Below are 18,083 nucleotides of genomic sequence, written 5' to 3'. Positions count from 1 at the left end.
CTACATAATGATCAAGGGATCAATCCAAGAAGAAGATATAACAATTATAAATATATATGCACCCAACATCGGAGCACCTCAATACATAAGGCAACTGCTAACAGCCATAAAAGAGGAAATTGACAGTAACACAGTAATAGTGGGGGACTTTAACACCTCACTTACAACCAATGGACAGATCATCCAAAATGAAAATAAATAAGGAAACAGAAGCTTTAAATGACACAATAGACCAGATAGATTTAATTGATATTTATAGGACATTCCATCCAAAAACAGCAGATTACACGTTCTTCTCAAGTGCGCACAGAACATTCTTCAGGATAGATCACATCTTGGGTCACAAATCAAGCCTCAGTAAATTTAAGAAAATTGAAATCATATCAAGCATCTTTTCTGACCACAATGCTATGAGATTAGAAATGAATTACAGGGAAAAAAACACAAACACATGGAGGCTAAACAATACGTTACTAAATAACCAAGAGATCACTGAAGAAATCAAAGAGGACATCAAAAAATACCTAGAGACAAATGACAATGAAAACACGACGACCCAAAAGCTATGGGATGCAGCAAAAGCAGTTCTAAGAGGGAAGTTTCTAGCTATACAAGCCTACCTCAAGAAACAAGAAAAATCTCAAGTAAACAATCTAACCTTACACCTAAAGAAACTAGAGAAAGAAGAACAAACAAAACCCAAAGTTAGCAGAAGGAAAGAAATCATAAAGATCAGAGCGGAAATAAATGAAATAGAAACAAAGAAAACAATAGCAAAGATCAATAAAACTAAAAGCTGGTTCTTTGAGACGATAAAATTGATAAGCCATTAGCCAGACTCATCAAGAAAAAGAGGGAGAGGACTCAAATCAATATAATCAGAAATGAAAAAGGAGAAGTTACAACAGACACCGCAGAAATACAAAGCATCCTAAGAGACTACTACAAGCAACTCTATGCCAATAAAATGGACAACCTGGAAAAAATGGACAAATTCTTAGAAAGGTATAACCTTCCAAGACTGAACCAGGAAGAAACAGAAAATATGAACAGACCAATCACAAGTAATGGAATTGAAACTGTGATTAAAAATCTTCCAACAAACAAAAGTCCAGGACCAGATGGCTTCACAGGTGAATTCTATCAAACATTTCGAGAAGAGCTAACACCTATCCTTCTCAAACTCTTCCAAAAAATTGCAGAGGAAGGAACACTCCCAAACTCATTCTATGAGGCCACCATCACCCTGATACCAAAACCAGACAAAGACACTACAAAAAAAGAAAATGACAGACCAATATCACTGATGAATACAGATGCAAAAATCCTCAACAAAATACTAGCAAACAGAATCCAACAACACATTAAAAGGATCATACACCACGATCAAGTGGGATTTATCCCAGGGATGCAAGGATTCTTCAATATACGCAAATCAATCAATGTGATACACCATATTAACAAATTAAAGAAGAAAAACCATATGATCATCTCAATAGATGCAGAAAAAGCTTTTGACAAAATTCAACACCCATTTATGATAAAATCTCTCCAGAAAGTGGGCATAGAGGGAAACTACCTCAACATAATAAAGGCCATATATGACAAACCCACAGCAAACATCATTCTCAACGGTGAAAAACTGAAAGCATTTCCTCTAAGATCAGGAACGAGACAAGGATGTCCACTCTCACGACTATTATTCAACATAGTTCTGGAAGTCCTAGCCACGGCAATCAGAGAAGAAAAAGAAATAAAAGAATACAAATTGGAAAAGAAGAAGTAAAACTGTCACTGTTTGCAGATGACATGATACTATACATAGAGAATCCTAAAACTGCCACCAGAAAACTGCTAGAGCTAATTAATGAATTTGGTAAAGTTGCAGGATACAAAATTAATGCATAGAAATCTCTTGCATTCCTATACACTAATGATGAAATATCTGAAAGAGAAATTATGGAAACACTCCCATTTACCACTGCAACAAAAAGAATAAAATACCTAGGAATAAACCTTCCTAGGGAGACAAAAGACCTGTATGCAGAAAACTATAAGACACTGATGAAAGAAATTAAAGATGATACCAACAGATGGAGAGATATACCATGCTCTTGGATTGGAAGAATCAACATTGTGAAAATGAGGGCTTCCCTGGTGGCGCAGGGGTTGAGAATCTGCCTGCCAATGCAGGGGACACAGGTTCGAGCCCTGGTCTGGGAAGATCCCACATGCTGCGGAGCAATTAGGCCCGTGAGCCACAACTACTGAGCCTGCGCGTCTGGAGCCTGTGCTCCCAACAAGAGAGGCCGCGATAGTGAGAGGCCCGCGCACCACGATGAAGAGTGGCCCCCGCTTGCTACAACTAGAGAAAGCCCTCGCACAGAAACGAAGACCCAACGCAGCAAAAATAAATTAATTAATTAATTAATAACATTGTGAAAATGACTATACTACCCAAAGCAATCTACAGATTCAACGCAATCCCTATCAAATTACCAATAGCATGTTTTACGGAACTAGAACAAATCATCTTAAAATTTGTATGGAGACACAAAAGACCCCGAATAGCCAAAGCAGTCTTGAGGGAAAAAAACGGAGCTGGAGGAATCAGACTCCCTGACTTCAGACTATACTACAAAGCTACAGTAATCAAGACAATATGGTACTGGCACAAAAACAGAAACATAGATCAATGGAACAGGATAGAAAGCCCAGAGACAAACCCACGCACCTATGGTCAACTAATCTATGACAAAGGAGGCAAAGATATACAATGGAGAAAAGACAGTCTCCTCAATAAGTGGTGCTGGGAAAACTGGACAGCTACATGTAAAAGAATGAAATTAGAATACTCCCTAACACCATACACAAAAATAAACTCAAAATGGATTAGAGACCTAAATGTAAGACTGGACACTATAAAACTCTTAGAGGAAAACATAGGAAGAACACTCTTTGACATAAATCGCAGAAAGATCTTTTTTGATCCACCTCCTAGAGTAATGGAAATAAAAACATAAATAAACAAATGGGACCGAATGAAACTTCAAAGCTTTTGCACAGCAAAGGAAACCATAAACAAGATGAAAAGACAGCCCTCAGAATGGGAGAAAATATTTGCAAACGAATCAACGGACAAAGGATTAATCTCCAAAATATATAAACAGCTCATTCAGCTCAATATCAAAGAAACAAACACCCCAATCCAAAAATGGGCAGAAGACCTAAATAGACATTTCTCCAAAGAAGACATACAGACGGCCACGAAGCACATGAAAAGATGCTCAACATCACTAATTATTAGAGAAATGCAAATCAAAACTACAATGAGGTATCACCTCACACCAGTTAGAATGGGCATCATCAGAAAATCTACAAACAACAAATGCTGGAGAGGGTGTGGAGAAAAGGGAACCCTATTGCACTGTTGGTGGGAATGTAAATTGATACAGCCACTGTGGAGAACAATATGGAAGTTCCTTAAAAAACTAAAAATAGAATTACCATATGACCCAGCAATCCCACTACTGGGCACATACCCAGTGAAAACCGTAATTCAAAAAGACACATGCACCCGAATGTTCATTGCAGCACTATTTACAATAGCCAGGTCATGGAAGCAACCTAAATGCCCATCGACAGACGAATGGATAAAGAAGTTGTGGTACATATATACAATGGAATATTACTCAGCCATAAAAAGGAATGAAATTGAGTCATTTGTTGAGACGTGGATGGATCTAGAGACTGTCATACAGAGTGAAGTAAGTCAGAAAGAGAAAAACAAATATCGTATATTAACGCATGTATGTGGAACCTAGAAAAATGGTACAGATGAACCGGGTTGCAGGGCAGAAGTTGAGACACAGATGTAGAGAACAAACGTATGGGCACCAAGGGGAGGAAAACTGTGGTGGAGTGGGTATGGTGGCGTGCTGAATTGGGCGATTGGGATTGATATGTATAAAGTGATGTGCATAAAATTGATGACTGATTTAAAAAAAAAAAAAAGCAAAAAAAAATAATAAAAATCAAACTCATAAAAAAAAAAAAAAAATCTCCCAACAAACAAAAAGCCCAGGACTAGGTGGCTTCACAGGCGAATTCTATCAAAAAAAAAAAAAAAAAAAAAAAAACCACATCGGTCCCATTACCTGCTCACTACAATAACTAAAATTTAAAAGTTGGCAACACCAAACACTTACAAGGATGTGGAACTATTAGAACTCATACTACTGGAATTGTAAAATGTACAATTTGGAAAACTGGCAATTTCATTAAAAGTTTAACATACATCTACCATCTGACCCAACAATTCCTAGATACGTTTAGAGAAATTAAAATATATCCACAAAAACCTTGTACAAGAATTTTCATAGCTGCTTTATCATAACAGTACAAAACTAGAAACAGCCCAGGTATCAACAGATGAATAGATCAACTATGATACAGTCAATTGAATACTACTCAGTAATAAAAAGAAATGAATTACTAATACCTGCAACAACATGGATGAGTCTCAAACATTATGCTGAAAAACACTAGACACAATAAAGCACATGTTGTATGATTCCATCTATAAGACATGTCAGAACAGACAAACTAATCTATCATGACAGAAATCCGAAGTTATTGCTTCTTGGGGCAGAATAGTGGGATCAACTGAGAAAAAGCATACGGGAATTTTCTGAAGGGATGGCAATGTTCTATATCTTGATGAAACATGAATTACAAGGGTACATGCATTTGTGAAAACTGCTTGAACGTTACACTCAACATCTGTGTGTTTCACTGTATGTAAATCATACCACTATTTTAAAAAGATAAAAAGTACACTGGCTTTGGAATCACACAGGCTTCAGGTCTGCCACTTGGCAGCTCTGCGACCTTAGCCAAGTGTTAAACTGTCAGTTTCCTTATCTGTAAAATGGGGAGAACAAGAGTTGAGAACAACTTCACAGAGTTGAAAGAATAAAGGAGACAATGTTTTAAAACCATTAGCATACAGTAAATGCTCATTAAATATTAGCCCAAAAAGTTAGAAACCCTTCATCATATATTTCAGCAACGAAGAAACATGCAGTAACAGCTAGAGCAGCTAAATACTTGGCAATTCACATATACTATCTAACTTGTTTTTAAAAACAACCCCTAATAGGGATTATTACTGTTTTATGGATGAAGAAACTGACCTTCACAGGTTGCCTATGGTCACTTAGCAAGGACTGGCAAAAGCCAAGATGCAAACTCTCATGTTCTTTCCACTGCACCACACCGTGTCCATTAGGGTCACTTTCAGCAACATGACCTGCAACTGCCAGGACAGCACAATTCATATGAGAAGCTTACTTAAGGCTCCCTACATTCTTGATAGCAGGGTAAAAAGGAGGCCAATTCTGATAGTTTGATTAGTGAATGGAGGCAGGGCTGCAAGCAGAAGCCTGAAAATGCTGCTCTAAGCTTTTACCCTGTTTTTTGGCTTCAAGATGGTTCCTGATACTTGAGGATACAGGTTCCCATTCTTTAGAGCAATTTCAAGATAAGAGAATTCTGAATGTAAAATCTATCATCTAAATGGGAAGCTGTAGCCTGGGTGACTCAATTTGACAGAATAGTTTGGAAGCTTGGCAGCTGAAATGAGAGCCACAGATTTTTAAAAAAATATATATCTCATTTCTTAATACAAGAGCCTTGTTAAAAAAAATTAAGGGATAAAACCTGGTGGTCCAGTAGTTAGGACTCCGCACTTCCACTGCCGGGGGCCCAGGTTCAGTCTCTGGTCAGGGACCTAAGATCCCACAAGCCGCGGTGTGGCCAATAAATTAATTAATTTATAAAAATTAAAACAGAAATAGTGAAAGTTACTCTGTGATACCACCTGCCCAAAGAAATCACTGTTAACTGTTCAGTGTATCTTCTTCCAGACTAAAATTTACCTTCTCCTTAACGATTCTATAGTATTCCATTACATGGATAACTATAATCCATTTTAGTCCCCTATTAAACTTTTGAGCTGTTCCTTTTTTGCTATTACAAATGCTGAAAAGAGTATCTGTGAATATACATTTTGCACAACTTTCATTTCTTATAGGATAAATACCCAGATGTACTAACGGCTAAATCTGCAAATTTAAATTTAAAAATTTTTAATTTTAAACTGCTAAATCTGCAAGAATAAACCCGAACATTTTTAGTTGACAGATATTGTTAGATTATACTCACAGACTTCCCATTTTCCCACACCTTCATCTGCACTGTTAATTATCATTTTTTAATGTAGGAACTGCAAACTCAAATGCCTAGAGAAGACTGGAAGGAAACATAAATGGATGAAGGAGGCCATGTGGGTTTGTGACAAACCTGAGTGTGCATGCTCATTTAAAGAGGGCAGCCACTACTCTGTTCCAGCCAACAGATGCCATGTATCAACAGAAATCCAGGCCCAGTGCTGGACCATCCAATTTATCAAGAAGGCCAGAAATGGAAATTTTTATGAAACTCTTGCAGGTTTTAAATGTTGACAACTAACATGCTTTTATTTAAACATCCAGTTAGTCAAACAAAATACATCTATAAGCCAGACTACATTTAGCACATGGAATTTTGTGCTAAGGTGAAAACAATATAACACTATTTTTACTGTGAATCTTATTATTCATGCAGTTTATCCTTTCCTAAGCTTATCAACAGAGGATATATCTATTCAATTTTGGTTCATACTGTCAGCACCCTTCAAAGAAAGATGCTTATCTTTTCTTTCAGATTCAAATCTACAACAACAAATACTGGACCAACAAAAAAAAGATATGTAACTTCAGATACAGAAGCTAAGAGTCTTAACTGACCTGTATGCCCAGAAAAGGCTTATGAAGACTCATTGGGGACTGAATTGCTATACTCTCCTCAACATACTTAGAGAACCCCAAGATTTTGAGAGAAAACACCAATTTGTAAAACTATGTATATCTGAAGAGAGTGGCTTTAATAATCCAGGGTTTCCCTCCATTACCTAATACATTTGCCTAACAGCAAATTTTCTCCTTGGTGAGACATCAGAAAAGGAAGAGAAGAATTCTCACACATCCACTTCGTTATCATATACTAAATGTAAACAACCACTTTCAGCTTTTTTTTTTTTTTAATTTATTTTTATATTTATTTTTGGCTGTATTGGGTCTTCGTTTCTGTGCGAGGGTTTTCTCTAGTCGTGGCAAGCGGGGGCCACTCTTCACTGCGGTGCGCAGGCCTCTCACTATCGCGGCCTCTCTTGTTGCGGAGCACAGGCTCCAGATGCACAGGCTCAGTAGCTGTGGCTCACGGGCCCAGCTGCTCCGCGGCATGTGGGATCCTCCCAGACCAGGGCTCGAACCCGTGTCCCCTGTATTGGCAGGCAAACTCTCAACCACTGTGCCACCAGGGAAGCCCCAGCTTTTTTTAAAAAATGAATTAAGGCACAGGTTTATAGGAATCCTTCTCTGCTCTCAAAATGTTACTGCAATACTGGTCCCACAGAAATAATTTCAGCAACCTATCTAATTTCAGAGTTTCTTCTCATTCCTTCTTAGTCATCCATTGCATATCTCCAGACCCAGATGTTCAAGCATTCCCTGAACCCACCATAGATAATGGCAGAGATCCATGACTATCCAAGGATCCAACAAGAGCCCTTGAATGCAACTATCTTTTCATCAATTGTAAACAAGTCCTAAACTCTTGGCTCCATAGGGAGTCTCTATCAAGTCAGTATAAACTCTGAAATAGGGGCAAAGGTCAAGGGGATGAAGCTCAGCCTAAACTCTGGATCTCATCCCACCCCCACCCTGTTCAAAAGAATTCTTATCAGAAAGGAACTCCCCAGCAAAAGGCCACATTCAGGAGACGTGATCTTGCAGTGATCTAGCAGATTCAGCTGAAGCTTTGGAAGCAAGCCTCTTGGAACTGTTATGAATGTGAAATACCAATATCACATACAGAATGTTGTGAAGGAAAGGTGACACAAAGGGGAAAACCAAGGGAACTTATCTTATGAACTTATCTTCATTTGTTTCAGGAAAGAACCTGTTTGATAATACATAGTGGAATAATCCTGAACCTCAGAAGAAATCTCTGGGAACCTATTCCACAGTGAATTACTCTACTTTACATCCAAAATAATTCTGATATATGCAAAAGAGCCCAAATGACACTTAGAAAACAGTCTTCATTCTGTACATAAAAGGCCCCGTTATATATGTTATAAATCCTTATACTGCCTTAAACTCTTCCATTAGCATCTGAGACTTGTCACAGTCAAGAGAGCTAGAAACAGGATAGAAGATTCATTAAAACAGCAGCTCTGAAGTCCCAGATGTTTCTCCACTGTGTACTTTGGGGTGAGTCATTTAACCTCTCCAGGCCTTAGCACTCTCATCTGTTAGAATAGGAACAGTATCTTTTCAAACAGGTTTTATGAGTGCTTAACGAAAAATGCACATGAAGCATTTAATGTGTAATAAATATTAGCCATTATTATTATTACTACTATTATGTAGTAAAAGCCACATATCATCAAGTTTTGTGTCTGTCGTTCCTGACTAAACCAGAGTCCCTTGAGGGCAGGAACTGAGTCATAGGCTTGGCACACACATCAAAGGGAAAAACAGAAATGGGGAGGGAAGGAAACAGTGGACTAGGTATTACAAAGTCAAACTTAAATTTAGATATTTTATATGCTATAACCAACCCTTCTCACTCCCACTAAATATGTTCAAAGTACCCAGTACATAAGGAATACCCAATAAATGTTAATTTTCTTTGATCTCTAACACCCAACCTTAAGTTCATTATCTGCAGACCACACTTGGGTTTATACGAACTGTTTTCTGAGATCAAAAATTGTGACATATAGTTTGACAACTAGGAATAGACCCATAGGACATAGTACAGAACGTTGGAATTTTGGAATGAACCTATGGGTAACTCTAGCTGAGATGTACATTTCTCTTTTATAGCTTGAAGGATCCACAAAAAGTCTCCTTGGGATCCCAAAACACTGGACAGATGAATGCAAAGCCAGAGCAAACTAGTGGTGTTAGGCTGTCTTATTCTGAAGCTGTTTTTTAAATTGCCTGTTCATCCCACATCACTCATGGATCTCTGCCTGGTGGGCATCTATCAGTATGGCAACAGAGAGGAAAGATTAATTTAACTTTCAAGTCTCTTCTAAAATGCTCATTTATCCAGGTCTTTGCTCATCAGGGGAAAATATATACATATGTGTATGTATGTATGTATGTATGTATGTATGTGTGTGTCTGTGTGTGTGTCTGTGTGTGTGTATATATATATAAAAGCCTGAGTCAGCAAGAATCCCAAGTATGCAGTCTTTTAAAAATGCTGGGACTTCCCTGGCGGCGCAGTAGTTGAGAATCCGCCTGCCAATGCAGGGGACATGGGTTCAAGCCCTGGTTCGGGAAGATCCCACATGCCGCAAAGCAAGTAAGCCCGTGCACCACAACTACTGAGTCTGCACTCTAGAGCCCGTGAGCCATAACTACTGAAGCCTGTGAGCCATAACTACTGAAGCCCATGCACCTAGAGCCCATGCTCTGCAACAAGAGAAGCCACTGCAATGAGAAGCCCGTGCACTGCAACGAAGAGTAGCCCCTACCCGCTGCAACTAGAGAAAGCCCACACGCAGCAACAAAGACCCAACACAGCCAAAAAAATTAATTAATTAATTATTTTTTAAAAGTATCATAGGATTTATAAATAAATAAATAAAATAAAATGGTAATGGCAGGTCTTTAATTACACAAATTTCTTCCTCAGCATGCTCTCTATAAGACCTTGCTACTGACCAAAGAGAAAGTGCATAATCTGAGTATTTATTTTAAATAAGCAGAGGGTTAGCTCCTTTAGTTTCCTAAGAGGTTAAATAAATGGGTTGGCAGATGGTCATTTTGGTTACCTGCTGCTGGTTGGGTGAAGGGGCCCAAAACACCCTAACAGTCAACCAGATGGTAAGAACAGTCTTGGCCAGCAGTACATGAGCTCCACTCCTTTGAGGGAACTATTTACTTGAAGCAGTAACTTACACCTGCTAACATCTGGAATGATTTATCTTTGTGTCATTAGGCAACACAGGATAGTTTAATTGAATAAAGTGGTTACAACAGCCGTTAGGTACAGAAAGACTGAGAATTTCAACATTATGCTACATAGCCTAGAATAGCATACACTTAATAGTGTTTACCATTTGCCAAGCATTGTTCCAAATGCATATATTACTTCCTTTAATCTCCACAATAGCCTTGTGAAGTAGAAGTACTTTTTTATTGTCCCCATTTAACAGATGAGAATACTAAGGCACAGAGAGGTTAAATAACTTAGCCAAGATTACAGAGCTAGTAAATACTGAAGCCAAGTTGAACTCAAGCAATCTTGAGCCAGAGTCCATGCTCTTAATTCTGAAGAATTTTGGCTTATATAAAAAGCTAAAGGGCTCACTTGAAATGCAGACAAAAAATTTATATAAAACTATGTTCACTGTGGCACTATTTATAATGTAGAAAAAACTGCAAACAACCTAAATGCCCAACAATAGGTAAATGGTTAAACAAACCATGGTAAACTTATTCACTTACAATGAAATATTATCTTGCCATTAAAAATATTTATGAAAACTGTTTCATGACTTGGGACAGTGTTCCCAATGTAATGTTGAGTGGGGGAGCAATAAACAGGATACAAAATTGTATATATGATTTCTAACCACGTAAAAAATAAGCTCAGACACAAACTGGAAGGACATATTCTCAAATAAGAAACAATGGTTATCTCCAGGTGGTGGGATTAGGGGTGTTTATAGTTTTCTTTTAGTGTTTTCCACAATGAACACTCATTATACTACTATCAGTTTAAACAAAGGCAATTTTTTTCTTTTAATCAAGCTGCACGAAAATCCTCAAGCAGTTGGTATAAACAGCTAAAAAGCTTCTAATCTGTCTAAACTTCAAGGAGTTACTTTCCTTGGCATAATACCCTTTGAACACCAAACAACATAGTCAGCACATACCAAAAAGAATGCTCATCTTCAAATTTGGAAGCTGAATTAAAATACGAGTATTTTCAATTTTGGTCAGTGTTTATTCTCTAATTATTTGTAGGATTATTTTACAAGAAGAGAAATGGATTTAACTATTTAGAGGCCAAGAACCCAGGAATGGCTTTGCTGAAATAGAATAAGGGACAAAAGTCTGACTAGGGAGGAAGAACAGCTGTTGCTAATCCAACTATTTACCCTTTGACCCTCTATCTGGCCAATAACTGAACAGTATCAATTGTTTTCCTGTATCATGTGCTGTTTACAAGCCCTGAGAGGCATGAAAGGAATTAATAATTTAGCCTAGATAGTCGACAGCCTTTATTGGGGAGCCCCTTGTCTGTGGGACAGAAATCAGAGCAAGTAACTGTCCTGAAGTCATAGGTCCCTTTACTGTTCCTGTTTTATAGCCTAATTGGTCCCCAAACATAAATCAATTATTTCTCCTGTTTTAAGCAACAATGACTTCTATTCTCTAACTTCCCTTGTATCAAGTCAGTCCTTGTTCTCTTGAATTTTACAACTACACGGTAAGAACGATGGCTGAGGAAAAAACTCGGGGAGCAGGGCAGACTGGGGTTATTTGGAAACAGAAGCACAGAAAGGTTATGCTGTTTTGAACTTCTCTTGACCTTTGACTGCCCTTGTCCCTTATGCTAACAGGCAGGGTACAGAGATGCTTCTTGTAGAAATGAACTTAGCCTGAACCTGTGCTGTAACATTGGACTCCAGGAAGCCCAGGAATCATAGGAAGGCAGCCAGAGTGTGAGTAGCTGCCCATATTCTAAGCATGCTACCCATCTGGTCTATCACAAAAAATGTAGGGGGAAAAAAAAGGCTATACAAATTTTACAAAGTCAGTCTTTCCTCATCCAGTTCCAACATGTTGTCCCAAACTTGCTGTCTACAACCACTGCCAAGCAAAATGGGAAATCAGCAACAACGGAATTTCCTGGTCCAAAATAAGCAAGTATGAGCAGGCCTTCCTTATCAGGAATTTGGGGGGTAAGGGAGACATTGGAGCCTCTAAATTCCAAAGATGCATCACAAAGAAAACCCTATTATTCTCCATCTAATGTGCAGAAGTTGTGAAATATTAACATAGGAGATGTTATTCCTTCCCAATCAGAAGCCATGGAATTTGTAGTATCAACAACCATAACCAACTTTATACAACACATGTGTACAGCCCATTTCAGTCTTGAGGTGTGCTATGACTTGGTAGGACTGAGCATGCTCAATTGAACCCCAAGATTGACTCAGACCAGATGATAAACTTTTGTTTCTTCCCATTCGTTATTATAATGTCAGATCTTTATGTATTTCTTCAAAGAGAAAGACCAAAAATACTAACTTCACAAAAATAACACGTGGACTATTGAATATAGTGGCCACATAAGCTAAGTATGATTTTTAAAAGAAAAATGATTTTTTTAGGTAACTCCCATTCTATACTGATATATAAAATTATGATTCAATATCTGTTCATTCTCAAGGAATGGAGAGGTCTATAAAGCACAATATCTAGCTAGAGAGTCTATGCAGAAATGTTAAATGAGTTAGAATTACTTGGCCCAGAAAGAACAATAATCCAATAATAATCTTCATAAGAATATCAAGTGCGTTTCCTAGAAGATGGGCATGAATATTTTCAATTGCTACTAAGTGCAGAAAAAGAGAATAAATTTGGATACTATGTGCTAAATTGGAGATTTAAAAAAGTGTATTTTGAAATAATTCCAGACAAGGAAATATTTTCCAATAGACTATTAATAAATTAGGGCAGGACATTTAGGGCAGCCTAGAACTGGGCCTGTTGCAGAGAACATTCAATGTTAAACTGAGTTCTCAATTACCTGGCTTGTTTTATGTGTAGTTCTATCTGAAAGATCACAGAGCATGTCAATATCCTTCCTAGTGTTCAAAAATGCTTCTAAGAGAGGACCATGACTTGAGAATTTACCTTTTGCTCCTCCTAAATGACGGCTATTCATAAGAGAAAGACAGTGAAAATAGTGTGTTCACTCACAGGTAATGGGATGTCAGGTAGGAAGGTGGGGTAAACTGAGCCTATATTACCTACAAAGCTGATTCTGAACTTTATGACTTGTAGAAAGACAAATCTATTTCCCTGGTGTTTTATAAGCATTATGAGACTTATTTTGTCTTGCAATTAATAAGTTAGTTGAACAAACATGAATGTTTATACTATTAAGGTGTGTGAGGAAAATATGAGAAGGTCCACAGCTGATATTAGTCAGGATGGTGAGAAGGTGAACTTTATCGCTTACCTCAACAGCAGAATGGTGACCAATAACCAGCCCCATGACCCTAACAAGTACAAGAACTAGAAAAAATAACTCGAAATCATCTCATGGAGTCTCAATCTAAAGTATCATTCGACCTTCTGGTATTATAGCAAAATAAGGTATGTATACACCGAATATTCTCCATATCCCAGAATGGTGAATGCCACATTATGAGAGCACTATAAACACAGATGATTATCTATGATCAAGACTTATATAGTCCTGAAAAGCATCATTTAATTAGACTTTGAAATGGTCATTCTCATACCTTAAACTTAAGAATGCAGATGAAGATGCTTTAGAAATTAAACTGTGGTATGAAGGTTATCAACTACAAATATCTAAACCTTTACATAATCCTTCTTTGAAAGAAATTATATCAAAATTATGTCAAAATTTTAAAAAGTGGTTGTGGGTATATGGTTGTATGTATGCATAAATGAAAGCACAATTTTTGTTGGTGGTGGTTTCATGGGATGATGGAGAACAAGAAACTAGTATTAAATAGAAATTTTCAGCGAAGAATTTTCTATTAAATGGCTAGACTCTGGCCACCAAATAACATTAGGAGAAGAAAAAGAAAACATAACTAGAAAAGAGAGAATACCCTCCCCATAATCATAAATTAAAGTGAAATAAAATCTGTCAATAGGTCTATAAATGACATCTTAAGTTATACATTTCAAAGTACACACACATACACTTTTCTTACACATGAACACTGGGGAACATTCAGAACTTACTAGTGCTTGGGTCAAGCTCTGCCAATTCGTCCTGACAAAAACCTAAAGAGAAAACAACAGGAAAAAAAGATTACAATTCATGAATTACTCCAAGGTGCCTCCAAATATGAAAAATCAAGTATCATAGAGGGGGAAAAAAATCCAGACTCAGATGTCAAATCTGGATATGAATCCTAGCTCTATAACATTTAGCTACTGTACATCCTTCTTTGAGCCTCCATTTCATCATCTTTATATAAAAAAATGGAGATAGTAACAGCACTTATCATGGAGTAGTAATGAGGATTAAGTGAAACACTGATATAAAATGCTTATTTAGCACAGTCCCTGGCACAGAGGAGCTCAATAAACAACAGCACAAGTAATTATGAGTAAGCATGCCAAAGTTAGCTGTAAAAAGTTCGTAATAAAATTACAACGTACTTAATACTCGTCATGTTCTACTATGTTATCCATGAATTATTTTCCAAAAGAAAGCAAAATATACAAAATATGAACTTATAAAATATCAAACAGGATAATTTTACTTAAAATTTTCACAGTTGCTGAAGAATTTTACCTATACACACAAATAGGAGCAATTCTTCCATTAATAAATATGCTATTCAAGTTGGAATAAATACCTCTCAAAGCACATTTCAGGCCCAAAAAATCTGAGCTACATCTTTCTGATTGGTGTGTAACTATCACACTGAAGAGAAAAATCAAGCACAGTGAGTGGCAAACACCCAGTAGGTGTTCTATACATAGGTGATGAAAGTTCTATTTTCCTGGAATGACTGCTTATTCTCTCCAGTTTGCCTTCTACTCATCCTCAGAAAAGCTTTTTCTTGCCTCCCTTATCCTTGTGTCATACACAAGGTCAAAGCCCCCTGTTATAATTATCTATAATGCTTTGTGCACTCATAAACAAGGAATTACTGGCTCAATGTCTGATGACACTATTAGACTGTTCCACTAACAGTGTTCCACCATCCCAGGGGAAGGGACCTGGCCTGTCTTGTTCACAGCTGTATCCCCATTATGTCTCACAAGCCTAGTACAAAGCAGATGTTCAATAAATATCAACTGTAGTATCTCAATGGTAAATTCAAAAACAATGGAGCAAAACTAGGACTAGAGGGATATAAGAACATTTTCTGTCATCAGAGCCAGGCAACCAGAAGCCAAAAGAGCAACTGAGCGTCATGTGGAGAAGAAGAATTCAAACAGCAAGTAGACTGTTTAAACACCACTTTTAAAGTCCTTGCAATCCTGGGCATTCACCAAACAAGCCACAGTCCTTCTTGGTAAAGAACTATTCATCATCCTTCAAGACCCAGCTCAAATATGACAACTATGAAACGTGGAAAACAGAAGAGGCCTCTCCTGCATTCACAACTTAAATAACTGCCTCCTGCACTAGACAGTGAGCTCTTCAAGGGTAGGGACAGTGCCATATCCATCTGCGGAGCTGCTTCTATGCCCAAAACAGTTGCCGATACATTACGTAAGGTGCTCAAATGCAGGATGAACCAAACAGAAAACACAACCCTGCCTCTAGATCACAGTCTAGGGGAAGGAAGTCACAGGATCAGAAAATCTAAGTCTAGCCTGAAAAGTGTGTGGAATGTCTGAATGAGGAAATCTGATCTGGAAAACCAGAGTTTGGAAGCTGCTAAAGTGGATGAGATGCCTAAAAAGGCTCACCTCAGAGCAACTTTAAACCCTCTCTACCTAAACACATGGGGATCAGAAAAGCTGTGGAGAGATGCCAGGCAATGAGGAAATCACTCATTACACATGGTTCCAATATTGAACATCCTGCCAGAAATGAAACTGAGAATAAGCATTCACTTAACATAAATTGACTCAAAAACAGGACAAAAAACATGGGAAGGCAGAATAGTATAATGGGAAAGTTATAGTTCAAGCCACTTTTAGTTTAGTCATATGACTTTAGGCAAGTCACTCCCTATTCTGGACCTCAGATTCTGGACATTAAATGAAAGAGCTGTACTAGAAGTCTCAAGAAAAGACAAAGCCTAACACATTTTCTGAAAACAACATTCGAAACTCAAAGTAACTAGATCAAACACAAATAAAGAGAGGGTGACTAAAAAACAAAGAAATACTATGAAAAATAGTTAAAGTGGACATCTATTGCTTTTATCTGCCTAGCAACCACTCCCCCCTTCTGGTTAATGGCAGTCTGATTTTACTTTGGAGACTTATCCCTTTTACACTTTCAGTTGATATGACCCAAGTAGGATTGACCCTAACCCTGCTATAAACTGGGATTAACAACAGCACTTACCTTACAGGTCTGTTAAAGGATTAAATGAGATAGTGCTTGTAAAGACCTTACACAGTACTTGACAAAGTCAAAGCTCAACATATGTGAGCTACTACTAACTAACTAACCCCAAGGGTCCACCCAATCTAGTGCTGTATCTGTGGTACCAAAGAGGAGATTATAGGAGGGTTAACTATTGACTCATTCATGACACCATCCTCAAAGACCTGGAATGGAACCCCCTAACATCACTAATGTAGTTTAATTACTTGCTGTGATTCTTGAACCTTTTTTTATATTTTGAGCCTATAAATTGCTTGATGCAATAATTCCAGATGTAGTACGCTATGCCCCAAGGAAAGAAGAACTCTTCATATTTTCCTTAAAACAAATTCCTCCAGTGGTCACAAAGATCCCTGATTATGAAATTCAGTAACTATGTCTAAGTCCCTCCATCCAGCCCTGAGACCACTGGCTAATAATGTTGTCTCTGGCTTTACAGATCATCACTAATGCAGGAGGCCTGAGGAGATATGGAGAACAATGTTAATCCTACCTCCTGACAAGTCAATGGAATGGCTAGATCTGGCTACCGTTCTCAGTCTCACCCAGATTCGCAGCAACCAGATCTAGCTAGCAAAATGATTCCTAGCTAGAAGAATCCAAACTACTGCTAGAAGTAACCCCAATGTGTGTTCAATTCAACACAGAGGCAAAGGATATCAGAATTGTTTGGTAAAAAGCAGACTCCTAAGGCACATAAATACACAAATATAACCCCAAAACCTTCTGCCTCACAAAATACAACATATTAAACAGATTAGGAAATGTTCTGAGAAATCCAGAGTCTTTGGCTGGTGACTTAAATTGCTTTAAAAAGGGAGAGACAAGAGACACAGCTTGGTTCCTAAAATGATAGATATACCACTAAATTAGCATGCTCACAAGCAATTTGAAATTTAGTGCAAAGCTTATATATATTCTGTTACCACGGTTTAACTTAGAAGACAGATGCACAGTGAAAAGGACATGGGTCTGAGTTAGAGTTGGATTCAAATCCCGTATCTGCCACTATTTTTGTTTAATTAACTACCCTATAGCTACTTCCTGAAATGGGGATAAAAATAACCATCTGGTTCAACTGATGTGAGATTTGGTGAATATATATAAATAACCTACTTTATGGCAAGAGATCAATAAATGGCTCTCAGTCTAGGAATTTTCTTTAATACAAAGGAAGATCCAGTTGACAAGCTTTTCTCCAATAGGAAAGAATTTGGCAAAAACAAAAAGATCAGTGACTCCTTAATCTGTGATTGGCTACAGTAATAGATTTTGAAAATATTGATTTTTTTTCTTTATTTACTATTTTTGGCTATAAACTTATACATTTACCACAATAGGATCTTAAATAAACTTTGAGTATACAATTTTTTTCCAAATGTGAACAAAAGCTTATGGGTAATGCCACTTAACAAATTCAAGCCTAAAACACTAGCTAATTGTAATCTATAATGTGTTTTTTACAAAAGCAAGTTAAATATTACTCTAGGAATGTTTTAATTTCATTCAATTTGACTGTAGGAAGGCAGCATGGTGCAACAGAGACTTGGATCCTGGTCAGGATTCTGCCAATCTACTTTGAAGCCCACAAGGCAAAATTAAGGTGA

General features: G+C 37.5%; 1 protein-coding gene across 2 annotated transcripts in view; it reads right to left on the bottom strand.

Moving 5' to 3' along the window:
• NR6A1 (nuclear receptor subfamily 6 group A member 1) overlaps positions 1-18,083 on the bottom strand; it is a 210,462-nt gene that overhangs the window by 165,067 nt on the left and 27,312 nt on the right. For both annotated transcript variants that reach the window (XM_068552292.1, XM_068552293.1), the window contains exon 2: positions 14,139-14,180. In XM_068552292.1, the coding sequence (XP_068408393.1) occupies positions 14,139-14,180 (42 nt within the window). The remainder of the gene's footprint in view (positions 1-14,138; positions 14,181-18,083) is intronic.

The sequence above is a fragment of the Eschrichtius robustus genome, chromosome 10 (genome assembly GCF_028021215.1).
Source record: "Eschrichtius robustus isolate mEscRob2 chromosome 10, mEscRob2.pri, whole genome shotgun sequence".
NCBI lineage: Eukaryota > Metazoa > Chordata > Mammalia > Artiodactyla > Eschrichtiidae > Eschrichtius > Eschrichtius robustus.
The sequence above is the reverse complement of the archived record's forward strand: the minus strand, read 5'-3'. Positions and strand labels throughout refer to the sequence as shown.